At 40.9% G+C, this 13,934-nt stretch overlaps 1 protein-coding gene across 1 annotated transcript in view; it reads left to right on the top strand.

Moving 5' to 3' along the window:
- SYNM (synemin) overlaps nt 1–13,934 on the top strand; it is a gene marked incomplete at its 5' end in the record, with an annotated part of 26,889 nt that overhangs the window by 757 nt on the left and 12,198 nt on the right. Inside the window, 2 exons of the mRNA XM_019472520.1 lie at nt 1–64; nt 6,342–6,466. The exon at nt 1–64 is cut by the window's left edge and continues 2 nt beyond it. Of these exons, the coding sequence (XP_019328065.1) occupies nt 1–64; nt 6,342–6,466 (189 nt within the window). The remainder of the gene's footprint in view (nt 65–6,341; nt 6,467–13,934) is intronic.

Here is a 13,934-nt window from a genome sequence, read left to right as displayed (position 1 = left end):
GCGGCTGGAGCAGGAGCTGCTCGCCTTGCAGGACCGCCACGGCGCCGAGCTGGAGGAGTACCAGGTGCGTGGCAGCGCCCCGCCGCCGCGTCGGGTCGGCCCCCGGCCGGTGTTCCCCTGGTCCCGGGCCTCTCCCAGCCCTCCTCGCCGCGACTCTCTAGCCGTGCCGCTTCCTTCCCGCCCTCCGATGCTTGTTTTGGTGCTCCGCTGAGTCTCCTTCCGCCCTCCCACTCGCTTTTCCCCTTCAGTTCTGGCCCGTCGTGAGATGTGAGCCCGATTTCCCACGACCCTGGCAACTCCGCTCCCTTAGAGTAACTCCCATCCCTCCTGTTCCCTCTGTTGCGGGAACTGCCTGAACCCCTCTGAAGGCTCCCTCAGACCCTGCGCGGGCCAGGGCTTCCTCGCCCCGCTTTGCCTCCCTGCAGTAGGATTTCCCCAGGCTGGAAGAGGAGGTGGTCCAGCAAGAGCTTGTGGCTGCTGAGGCCTTCTCTGGGTGGAGCAGGGAGTCCCTTTGAGACCCGCTGCTCTGTTTGGGGAGAGCTGGGTGCGAAGGGTGGGGATCAAAAGGGAGACGGTGACCCTGAGGACGTCTTCCTGGTGACAGGTGCTCCCTTACCAACCTGCCCTCGGCAAGTACCCAAGAGCATGGAGCTGGCGCACAGGCTTGTCAGGGCTCCGGCTCGGGTTGGCATGAGCACATGGGACATGGAGCAGTCCCTGGGAGCAGATGAGCCGAGTCCCTGTGCAGTGGGACACGAAGCTTCCCTTCTAGCCTGAGACTTGGGGTTGACCTGTCATGATCAGAGAAATGATCTGACTTTTCTTCCTGTTTTACACACGCTCCTGTGCACCCTAAGCCTAGAGAAAAGCTTGTGGGCCCCAGCGTAGTTAAGGAAACTTTTAGTTGCTTAAAGGCAGGAAGACTCGTTACTGTGCTACAGGCAGTGAGCAGGGTGGGAATTTTTTGAAATAAAACTTTAACGATGTAAGTGACTGTTATCTGTTCGATAACAGTGTTTGGTGGTGTTAGAGGGTTATAGCATCTGTATATATGTATATATATTCTCATCTGTAGCTGAGAATTTGCTTGCTGTCAGAATAACGTTTGGTATAACGATGTATAATAACCCTGTGCGTGTGAACAGATCAGCAAATGCTGGAACAGCAAAATATCAGTTCATCAAATTTAGAGTGGAGAGCACGTATTAGATCATCCAGACCATGGATCGATTTCCTGAGGGCAACGTTTCTATTGTTCATTGTTAGACTTTTCGTTAACACTCTGCTGGAGCTCGGTGTTTGTCTGAACCCCGTGTGCTAATGATCACACTGTGTCCAACAGCCGTGGTAGATTATGGAGATGCTGGCAATTGGGAAAGGACTGGGACCTGTTGCTGTGTGTCTGGTTTTTGTACGTTGTTAGATTGTTTGCAAGTTGCATAGTTTGTAGATGCTGTGAACCGAGGCAGGTTAGGTATGTAAGCAGTAATCAGAAAGGCTTTTAACTTTTAAATCAATTTTATTTTTGTTTTTGGCAGGACAATTCATTCTTCCAATCATGTATGTAAACCTTTCCAAAGCTTTAGAAGAAGATGTTATATGTAAATCCCTCATTAATTAAATCCATCCATCAGTCAAAGCCAGGTGAAAATGTAAAGAAGAAAAAAACAGACTTCATTTTTTCCCAGTTTTTTAAGGTGTATAAGTTTATATAAAGGTACATAAGCCTACTAATATTTAAAGTTACTTTGATTTCCAAAATATGTCTTCCTTGCTGTCTATATTTGTTATTAGGGATTTATAATGAAAATCTCATTGATCTTCAATCATCATTGCTCGAATTGAAAACCTTTAAATATGGTGTTATTTTAATAAGAGCATTTTGTATGGCTCACTATCCATGCTACAAGTTTTTCTTCTAAAGCCAGTTAGAATGGGTGTGTTCAGATACCTAACTCTTTCTTCCAACTCAGCAAGGTGTTTTTATACCAGTGTGTTGTCTCTGTATCTGGTTGTATTTTTAAGGAATTTTGTTCAGAAGAGTAAGTGGAGACAGAGCAACCTGTTGTAGAAGTCAGATAATCAAAACCAGTGCATGCACTTGAATTGTCCTGATTCAATACTCAAAAATGGGAGCATTGAAAAACTTCTGGTTTACTCTCAGGAGCATTTGGCGTGCTTTGGATTTCACAGGAACAATAGCTTCAAATCTTAGTAATACAAGAAGAAAAAAGTGCTTTGATAGCCAACCTGAAAACATGTGAGCTGTCTTATCTGTGAATATATATCTAGATAATATTTAAATTCTGGTGAAAATGATATCATAAGGTTTATAACTTCTGAACGGTTTCATATTTAAAATGTTTAGTTTCTAATGAAAAAAGCCTTTTCCAGTGGCCAGTCTATTGTACATGAGAAATAAAATATCTTTTGCTCACATCCAGGAAGAAAAACTACAGACTGTGTAGAAGCAGCTGTTTCAGGTTTTGTTCTTGTGATCAAAGCTTTTGTTCCTCCCTCATTATTTCTTTTATTGGTGAAAGTATGTTCAGCATGGATTTTAAACTACTCTTTAAAGAGCATCTGTTCCATGCTTATTTATTGTGTGTGGCACGTAGAAATGATATGCATGTACAGATTTAAGTCAAGTGATTATTGTTCATTGCAGCTGCAGTGGCAATTAGATTTATTCATATTTTCCATATATCATGCAGTCGCCTTATATGTCCATCTGTGCCTCCTGCACTGTCCTTACCCTCACTAAAGCTTTCAGCAGTGTTAAATAGAAGTATGTATTTGGAGTTACAAATTTAGCTGAACCAGGCAAGCTGTAAATCATACATTGTTTGGAAAATTTTCACTGGTCCTGGGTGCTAAAGGGATGAACTCAGTAGTTCTGCTACTTCCATAATTTTAGCTGTGTGCTGTGACAATACTTATGCAAAAACTCTCAGCGATTTGAGAAAGCCCTTTATTTTTTGGAGGTAAAAATGGCCATGGCTCATCCTGCTGCTTTGAAAAGAGGCAGAAATTTTTCACTAGTACCGTGGGTTTAGGATTGGTTCCTGCGTCAGTGTTGTGAACTCCAGAGAAGAAGAAAACATCTTGTCAAATGAACATACAGTATCGATATGTCGTGTGCATTTTTTTGTGTACCACTTTCTAGCCAGCTAAGCGCAGAGTGTCAGTTCCTTCCCTGCGGAGCCACTGAATGAGCTATGGGATCGGTAAATAGTACCAGAGGGAAAGGGCTGCAGCCTGGAATCCTCTCTTTATTCCCTGAGTAGGTGCAGCTTGGACAACCCAAGTAAATTCTTTTCCCCCGCTGCCCTTCTAAAATTTCCCACTGCTGCCTGGAAAGGAACATCTGAAGGGTGAGAAAATCACTTCTATTCAGTTACTCAGTTCTAGCAGGACATCACCGGGATTTGGGGGGGCATGGGTTTGATGTGGTTGAGAAACAGATCTTTCCAAGAAAGTCCCGTGTGAAGCAAACACAGCTGCAACAATACAGGTTACCTTTTGCAAAATGGAAGTTCGTCGGCTTGCAATCTCCTGGACTTTGCCAAAGCAGTTTATGTACTTTTCGGCATACTTGGAAACAGGACTTAAGACCAATTGTCCACTGCATTATGTTTAAGCATCAGTGACTGGAGGGCTAGACGGCTGGCTGGCTGCCATCCAGCCTATACAACGTCTGCTCCTGTTGGGATGAATTCCTTTGGAACTATTACACAGCTGGCTGAGTTATGTAGCCCCTTATGGTAATCATTAGGACACTGTATTTAACTCAAACTTTTGGATCCCGAGTGCTCTCCAAATCCAGTGGGTAGAATCTAGGTGGCTTTTCATACCCAAACTGCAGAACTTGGGGGTGAGGGACTGAAGTTCCTATGTCTTAAGATAGGTCTGAATATCCCCAGTCTTTCCGAGCTCCGCACACTCTGTAGCCCAGTGTACAGATTCCCTGTATAGGTTCTTGGGACTGGAGCAAGACCTGTGCATTATGAAGCTCTTTTTAACATATGCATGCACATGTATAGGTTAGTCTCTACGTTTAATCAGGGAGGCAGCAAACACCCGAACCGCTTCATGCTTTGTATCGGAGCTCTTACCACCTTTAGGGGTTTGTCCCATAGACATCTAGTCTTTCTTGTCTTCTGCTCCTTTTGCTGACTCCTCTGGTTCTGTCAACACCCTGTCCGTTCTTGCTTGATAGCCTTTTCCTTTCAAAAGCAGGGCCTGGCACTTTTCTTCCCTTCTCATCTTGGGATTTTCCATTGTGTCAGTTCTTGAACAGGGTTGTTGCCTTGGAGCTGCTAAAGGCCAGCGGTTCTGCTTGCCGCTGTGCCTGACCATACAGGATGTTGCCTCCATTGCAGTCTGGACGAGGCTGTTGGATGGTTGATAGTGCTTTTTCAGATATGCAGATATGATTTGTCTTCTGCCATAAAAAGGGAGTTTTAGGTACGCTGAAGACTGTAGGTGAGGTTTGTCATGTCAAAGAAAACATCAGTGTAATCATTTTACAACAGCTGCAAATGCAAATGAAGAAATAGATTAATATGTGTTATATAGATATACCCACATGTATATGAAGATACAGGCAGCTTCCTTCATAAAGCTTTCTTTTTATTTTTACTTAAAAAAAAAAAAAAGGACCATTAATGTTTGAAATGCCGGCACTTTATATTCTTAGTTCTTAAACCTTACTTCCGCCTAGCGTATTGGCATTAACATTGCATACTGGCATTAACCAGTCTGGGGAGTCCCCTGCTGTATCTTCATTTTTATGCTATTGCTCATACTGTGATACTTGAACACTTGCTGCATATAAATGATGTATTTTGAATTTTTTAAAACTAGACTATCAGTGTCTTGATTTTCCAGTTTGTATTGCAAAGCATTTGTTAGGATGCAATCTAAAATACACTGTCATGAATTCCTGTTCAGTGTCGTACATGTGTGTGAGACTTTGCTCTGTAAATGACAGTTCAGTGTCCCTGCATAGTGCAGGGTGATGTGAACAAAATAGAATCAGGCCTTTGCTGAGATTTAATTTCTGTCTTCCCAGCCCCCAGAACAAAGTATAATCTGTAGCATTTCAGTTAGCATCAATCTGCCGGCTGAGGAGGATTGGTCTGGGTTAGTAGATTCTATCCACAGCGAGGAAACCATTAAGAACCTCACCGAACAGCTAATACTGATACTTTTAGTTCTGAGTCTGTACTGAACAAGCTCCTCTCAATTATCAGGGGAGGGCTTATTTTCTGGAAGATGGCAATTTGCCCTTCATGTGAGAGGTAACACCAGTGATTATTAAAGCACTTGCTTTCTGCAATGTTCTTTGCAAGAGCATGAGAGTCAGTTGTCTTGGTCTAAATCAAGTCTTAATGTTCTGTTGCATAAGTCTTCATTGCTTTTTCTGTTGTGTACAGTTACTTGGTATTTAATCTTCCATTTCGTATTTCAAAGTATGTTCAAATTTAGATCATTTTGGACTTTGGTATTTTTCTGCTCATCAGTCCCTTTCTCCATTTCCAAAACTTGTTAAAGAAAGGTGGGCAGGCCTTACCTACTGTCTCATCAGTGCTGCTGCTCTCAAGTCATTTGTGAGTGTCTATAAACTACACTCCTCCCATACACACACGTACCTATGAAGGTACAAAGTTATATTTAGTTGTCAAGATGAAAATGAGCAATCTCTTGTATATCTTCTGAGTAGCAGTTAGGACAAAGCTGGGTAGACTACGAAGCAGGTGTCCAAGTATTGTAGAAAACTTGGCTCGAAGGAACCGCTGGAGGTTCATCCTTCACCTTCTAGGCACTATGAATATCTCCAGATGCTAGAATCCAAAAACTGATTTGGACCCACATGTCTATGGAACTGAAAATACTGATAAAGAGAAATAGGCCAGGTTCTCATGGCAAAGCAATTGCCGAAATTCCTGATCTCAAGTGTGGTTTAAGCATGTACATCTATGCTCTTAAAATGAGAAAATGAGTCCCATTTAAGTCACATTTATAAAGGAGTGTATTATCTTTGCTATGTATACTTGATAACTTTTGTACGGGGCATCTAAATGGGTTTTACTGAAATATTTAACTAGCTTAGTAAGGCATAAAATGAAATCTTAGCATAAAATTCTGCTTCAGTAACAATGTATTTCAGATTGTGTATGGGGAGGTTGTAGAGCTGATTCGTTCTGGTTTTTGAAGTGATGGAACATACTGATTTATAGTCCTCATTATTTTTTTAATTAAAAGTTTTAAGTTATTAGGCATTCAAGTGTACAGATTTTGATGTTAGTTCAAAACTAAAAATCGGTATTTCTGTTTAGAGGATAATCGACGCCCTAGAAGAAGAAAAGCAGTTCCTGACCATGTCAATCACAGATTACCTGAAGGACTATCAAGAACTACTGCAGGTGAAAGCAGGCCTCATCCTTGAAATTGAAACCTACAGGTAAGAATTGCGGTCACACTCAATTGTCTAATCGGAGGATAATTCAAATCCCTTTTTATAGATACAGGAGCCCCATTCATCCTCTTTCCGGCATTTAAAATACAGACAGCTACTTTTAGAGTCTCAGACCGAGACTCCTTGTATGTATTGCGGTTTTTTAAGTAGAGTGAATGGATCCCTAATATCAGTTTTTAGCTCGCTGTTGGCTTGTTCTGTGACTTGGGTCACCATGCCATTCTGTGCTTGACTGTGCTGTCTGTGAAAGGAAGATAACACCCCTTCAGAAGCCTGCTAATACATGTGGAGTTGTCCGAGATCTCTGGGAAGACTGTAAGAACAGTCAAATACCGTTATTCATTACTAACGCTGGTAGGAATTACCAGTGGGCAGAGGTGACTGGAATTTGATCACTCGAGCAAAACTATCTCTGGTAGTAATTCATTCTATTCCTCTGTCCCCAGAACAACATGTTAGAGAAGCCAATATAATCCATAGGAATCCTATTAACTTTGTACAAATATAGTGATATGTAAGAAAGCTTCTTAGTTCTGATTAAGTTGATACCAAATTGATGTGAATTGGTGATGCAATATTTGATTACAAGCTGAGGAGCCAGTATCCCTAAATTGCAATCAATAAAACATGAGGTAGTGTAGTTGCCGTCTGTCAACTTATATGGCACATTTTGTTGTTTAAATATGTCGATTAGTGTCCACCTGCAGCATTGATATAAGTAGTGAGTGCCCCATTCTTGTTTCAGTTGTAGGATAGTGGGAAGATAACAGAAAAGTCTGTTTGATTAAATCCTGGCTTTCTCCATCCTTGGTTTGTTATGGAAACATGTTTGGATCAAGCGTGAGATACCAGCAAACATCATCTCTGCTAATGAATCCTCAGTACTGTATCCCTCTCTAGCCACTTAGTAGCTGTGGGGTTGAAAAGCCAGAGTAATTCTCCTGTCTGAAGAATTATGATGTATCAGTTGGCCCATGGCATAAAAGCAATTTGGAAGGAAAAAAAACCAAAACAAACCAAAACCTATGAACTGGAGGAAGATACTACCTTATTGTAAAGACCATGTTTTTTTCTACAACTAGCACAATATTTTCAATACATTTCAATGAGATATTGATCTTCAAATACAGAGACGTGCAATTCTTATTGAGCAAAGTAATAATTTGCAAAAATTTAATGTCAGCCTACTTTCGTACTCTTTTTAAGGAGTATGCCTCAGTCATTAGCTTGTCTATGTTGTGTGCATTATTCATATTCAACCTGCGTAGACAGACAGTGGCATTACCAGTTATATATGATACATGCTTTTGTGTCCCAAAGCGTTAACGCTGCGTTATAAGCGTGTAACATTGCTATGACCCAATAAGCATCTAAGTCTGGATAAAGATGGCACCAGCTGAGTTATGGATGAAATGTGTAGACTAAGGCAATCCACTGATAAATATGAAATTTAATTGTAGTTGCATAACTGAAAATATGAGAAGCTTGAAAAAGTAACTTCTGAGTAGCTTGATAACAGACTAGTGAGCAAAGGATGTCTGTCGTCCATCAAAGAGCAAAAACGGTCTGTTCAAGATGCCTCGAGTATTGTGTGCTATGAGGTACAGACCAAGGCTGGCTTCTGGATGAGATGAAGTCACAAGCAGTATGTGGCACAAGTAATTTGCAGTCAATTGATGAGCAACAGTACCTGGATGTTTGTTGGTGGAGTGGGATCTCAGTGATCCTTGGAAAGTCAGTAGTGTCTGGAGCATTACTAGTGGAAGAGGAATTGTGGAAATGGTAGCCAGTTGTGATCCTTATCTGTGTGTGTTAATTCTGTTAACTTTGCTAAAACACATGATTCTTCTAAATTTAATCCTAGCTCTGATGTTGAGTTTCACTGTTGTCACTTAAACTTTCTCCCTCGGTTTATTCATCTGCAAAATGGGATTAGCACTTTTGCAATAACAGAAGCTTGAGAATTGCTTCGATGATTAGTATTCATCCAGAAGTAGGAATGATAATGCCCAGATATTTAGTTTTTTGGACATGCTCTTAGTTAATAACTGAACCATCAGTGCTTCTGCTCTGTAAAACCTTGTAAGCCCGTTAAATTCTGGAATTTGTCTAGGGGTCATATCACTGATTATCTGAGCTTTACTGGTTTGTCTAAGGATCCCCTGCCCTCATTAATGAAAGGAGAACAATTCAGCATCACCTGCAGCATGTGTTTGTTGTCCAGTTAAGAAGCCTCCTTAACCTGTAGGGTTTCTTCATCTGATTGTAGCGAATGCAACTTGTATCACCGATTGCCTTGGCAAGGCGGACTTCAGTGGACAAATGAGCATCTACCTACTGAAAAAGATCTATAGATGAAAACAGAGAAATGGGCCTTGCTACAGATCAGAAAACAGGCTATCTAATGCTGCTAAAAAGTGACTGTTTTGATTTGTGTTTTTACATTTATGCAGTTTTACCTATTCTTACCTATAAATAGGTAATATTTACCTATTACCTATTTATCCTTTTTCTTCTTATTCTCCTTTCACTTAAGAAAATAATGCCTTCCCTACTGTATGCCTTTATCAACACTGCTGTGGGAGGGAATCAGTATGGATCCAGTTAGTAAGCCCTTTAGTAAGAGAATTCTGGATGGCTCATCTATGGACTTTTTCAAATCCTGTTCCTCTCCCAGGTCTTTTTATCTGTGATAACCAGGGCATGTCAAGCCAGCTTCAGTTTGTTTTCACGAAGGATGCTGGCATATACCCTTGCTTATGCATATTGGAAACAAAAGGCACCTATTCACACTGAGTTCAACATCCTGAACTTTCCATTGAGAGGTTTCCATGAGGGCCTTGCCACCTCCTCTCCTCCTGGCACTATAAGGAGGTGTGGTATCCGGTCTACTTCTTGGAGCTTTCTTTGTACCTCCCACCCTGTATTTTCTCTTTGTTTTACAACTCCTACAGGTCCTGTTTCAAAGCCAGTTCTTTCTATTAGTCAACATTGCTCCTGGACTGGCAAGAAGGATCACTGTTGCAAGGAACACCCTTCCCCAAGGACCAGGTGTACTTCCTCTCTGATTCTGCTCACCCTTCCTGCTCTGGGAGCTGAGACTCACTCAGGAAGTGAAATATATGTCTTACCCAGCTTTATGAAGTTATACCTCATGGGAATCTTCATTCCCAATCCTTTTTCACCAGTGTTGAAGTAAATACTTATCAAGTGTCTTGCAGTTTTGTTCTGTGTTCTTGGAACCCTGCAAAACCCCAACTACTTAGACTATGCTTAAGTTTTATTTCCAGAGAGAAGTGGTGAATTATTCACTCTGTAAGAATCTTAATTTAAAAAGGAGATTTAAAAAATCTGCCTAGGATCAGAATTACTATTAAGCCTTTCTCCTCAGCTATCAGAAGCTGCTTCTCTTCAAATAGCAGAGGCTGCCCAGAGCCTCTGCCATAGGTTAAGTAGTTTTTCTGCCCTCTCTAAAATATGTTGTTGTTGAAGGGTAAAAGATTTTACTTTGAAATCCTAGTGTCATGCAAATGTTCTGTTCCAGGTTACCACTCTGCATTTTGAAGCAGCAGAGGCTACAACTTTTTTTTTTACTTTGAAATCCTAGTGTCATGCAAATGTTCTGTTCCAGGTTACCACTCTGCATTTTGAAGCAGCAGAGGCTACAAAGCTTTTTTTTTTTTTCTTTTTTTGGTCATGGTCATTGTCAGGATCTCTTAATACACTTGTCGGGCATACTTTCCAGTCCTCCTTCGGTTGGTTTCCTCCATCAACACTTCTTGTGACTCTTTCCATGCCTTCCTCTTAAGAAATCATCACCAGCATTAAGGCCTCCTCAGCTACTCACCGCAGCTTTTTCAGTCAGTTTCATTATTTCCTGTTTACAACTTGTACCATCCAATATGCCCTATCCTGGTTTTGTTTTATTTTGAGAACATCCTGAGTTTTCTGCAACCAGGGAATTTAACATGCAGTCAGTTACCTGCTGTTCTTCACACAGTCCTTGTCCTCCTGTGCCGTGATGGAAAAAAGATGTGGAGCAGCCTTTACCCCTAAAAACGCTTCCTCCATTCCACTTCCTGGAGAGTTTTTGTTTATAACTCCTTCCCAAATACCCAGGATAGAGAGGATGAATTTTTATGGCCTGCTGGCTAACTGCCCCTCTCTGAGATTTTGAGTTTCTGTAGTTGAAAGAGTCATGCTGTTGTGAATGACCATGATAACATTTGCACTGCATCCTTTTGGTAACTTCTCTCTCCCCACCCCAACCAGTTTATCTCATCCACCTGCTTTCATGGACTAGTTATTTCTGTTGTCATCCAGCACACTGCGGGGCTTCAAGCTGACTAGCATGTCGCTGCTAACTTTAGATAAATGACATTATTAATGAGATGAGTTAAAGGTGCAGTTGGAATATTTTCTGGCAACACTTAAAGCGAGTATTAACACAATGTGTCTATACGTCATTTGGGATCTGATTTCCAGGAAGTAGCTGACATGGTTATTTTTTATAAGAGTGCTGCTTGGAGGAATGTTTTTTGTTATTACTGTGAATACTTAAGAGTTCATACAGTGGAGATTAACACCCTATTCTTCAGGCAGTTTAAATTAAGTTTAAAAGCAGTCCTCACCACGAAGAGGTTACAGTTTAAATGATTAGTATTAGGAACAGATGCAAAGGAACAGAGAAGCAAAATGACTTGCATAAACTGAAGCTGTGGTCAAGCTGAGGAACATAACCTGAGTTTGCTGGCCTCCAAGCCAGTGCTCAGTACATTACACTACAGTTTCTCACGCTAGTTTATTAAGCCAAAGTCAGTTTAACGTATTCTTGTTTATCTGATAAGTTTGAGGACATACTGTACACAGTTCATAATATGTAAAACACTGATCCACTGTCCAGCTTTATTGAGGTTTCCTGAAGCTTTGCCTTTCATTTTCAAATACAACGTATTTTCAGTAGTAATACTTCAGATCCAGCTTTTCTGTGTGCTGTTGCCCTTTGCCATATACAGTTACCTCTTGGAACTTATTTTTAGTGACTTCATACGTTGCTGCAGCAACTGAACAACTGTTGTTTTAACAGCAGCCAGAAATCCTTAGTCAAACTACCCACATTCCTAGTTTCCTTCATCATGGTTAACGCTTTCATTGCCAGCTGCTTGATATGTTTCTGCAACGTCACCACCAGCTTCTCTAGCACGTGTCTATCAGAGCAATTTGTTTGGCACTCACTAGCTTCATCAGATCAGATGTTTGGCCTTGAGAACGTTCTCTGTAAGTGTTGAAGTCATCTAATTCCTATAAAGCCTCTCTTAACATGGGGGAAGATAAATTGCTTTTACTTTGTTTTTTTCACTAACAAAATAGAAGTAAAGTTGTCCATCTGAGCCTGTTTTAAGGGGGAAAGTGACCTGTAAATATGTTAGGTAATTCTAACCTGGCTTTTCTTCTGAATCTAGGCAAATCCATGATTGCAAATAAAACCTTACTAATGATATTTTGCTGATGTAGCATTGTCCTACTGAATCTAGAGGCAGTCAGAAACCAAAAGAAGCATAAAATGTCCAAAGGGATCAGTCATGTGAAGTGTGAAATCTACAGGTGACATTTAAAATGCCTGCTTTGTTAATTTTGACAGAAATGCCCGGCAAATGTGTTTATACCACAATACTAAACTGCTTTCAGCTCCCCCCCTAGGGAGTCAGAAGCCTTGGCTATCATAATCCTCCAGCCTTACTCTTGACAACTTTCATGTTGCAGCTGTATGTTATCAGTGCAAAACATCTGGCATTTCCAAAACTGGAAATGATGAAACGGGTATCTCACTAGTAGAAGTGAATATAAAAACACCAAAGTTACGTCCTGATGATAGCATTCCGTTGCATATTGAAAGAACCTGCCATAGAATTTTTAGGCTGTTGCACCAGAATGCCGCAGTTGAGCACTTTTTTAGTGGATAACTTGTGGCCCTGCAAAAGTAGAAAAAGGACTAAAAGACAAAATATTGATTTTTTTTTTTTTTTTTTTTTTTTTTTTTCTAAATGGCTGGACATGTTTTGTGTCAGACAGTACAAGCATATAGACAACAGGAGGGAAGGAAAGCACACAAAGATTTCCAGAGAATTTATCAGGAATTCTGAAATGCAGTCTTACTGGATAACCATCTCTAAAACTTCTAGGACTGAATAAGCTCCCCCTAATATCTACTTTTTGTATATGGAAGAAGCCAACAATTTTGTTTTAATTTTTTAGAGAAGTTGAGTAATTCTAGAGAATGCGCTTAGTCTTTTTCCCCCCTGAGAGGACAAAAGTAGGCTGTGTGCCTATTTGAATATTCTTAATGCACAGCAATTACCCCTGAAAATGTTTTGCCCCTCAGTTGTGCTAATCTCTGTGGGAAATGTACCTCTGGAGTATTTTCCACCACTGTAGAAAGGAGAAAATGTAGGGTAGTTACCTTATGCAGGAATAGAACGAGCCTGTGGCTGCTGTCAGATGGGTCTTGAGGGAGTGTGGTCCTTGTATGTGCATGCTGTATAGGGAGCAAATTTTGGCATAAAGGAGGGATAGCCAGTGTTCTCAAGCAATCAGCTGGGTATGTCTCCAAGAACAGCTAATGTGTGTCATCAGCATAGAAGAGGCAGCTCTAAGAGTCTCCATTCTGTGCATCAGCACACCAAGAATAGGTAGTAGACAAAATTATGAAGCAGATTATCAACAGTTGTTGCCTGCTTCTGCTATTTGCTTGTAGTGATATAATTTCCGTAACATAAAGGTAAGCAAATTGGTGTCCTGTCCATTTCTGATCAATTGCTGCTGAGCTAACATGATGTCTTGGTTGGTCAATAAGAGGAAGCCTTGACCACAATAGTCCTGCGGAGTGCTGGCTTCCTGGAACTATGGAAGCTATTAAAGAATCACTGCAAAAAAGAATGAATAGAGGCTGAGGAACAGAGGGGACAAACAGAGATGTCATTAAAAGAAACCAAGCAGTTTCTGTCACAAAGAATTTTCCTAGTCCTTTGTTGTAAAATATGTCGTGTTGATTTCCTATTGAATAGGAACTAAGAATAGTTACTTTAATACTGTAAGTTGTTTCCTCCAGCGCTAGCCAGCGTTTGACAGTAGAAGTCATACTTTCCTTCAATTTTCATTTGAAAAGGCTAGAACTTACAAATCCTGGCTGTAACAGTTCCCTCATATCACACTGCAACAAAGCCTTTAGTACTGTATTACCAGCAGGAAAGCTGCTGACTATTTGCTTGCAAATATTTTTTTTTATTTTTGACTTTTCTTTATAAAACATAAGAATAGTTTATAGTTTGGGTTGGAAGGGACCTCTAAAGGTCATCTAGTCCAACCCCCCTGCCGTGGGCAGGGACATCTTCAACTAGATCAGGTTGCTCAGAGCCCCGTCCAACCTGACCTTGAATGTTTCCAGGCATGGGGC

This window comes from Aptenodytes forsteri, unplaced genomic scaffold, assembly GCF_000699145.1.
Source record: "Aptenodytes forsteri isolate BGI_AS27 unplaced genomic scaffold, ASM69914v1 Scaffold564, whole genome shotgun sequence".
NCBI lineage: Eukaryota > Metazoa > Chordata > Aves > Sphenisciformes > Spheniscidae > Aptenodytes > Aptenodytes forsteri.
Note: the sequence above shows the minus strand (reverse complement) of the source record. Positions and strands in the feature narration are given on the sequence as shown.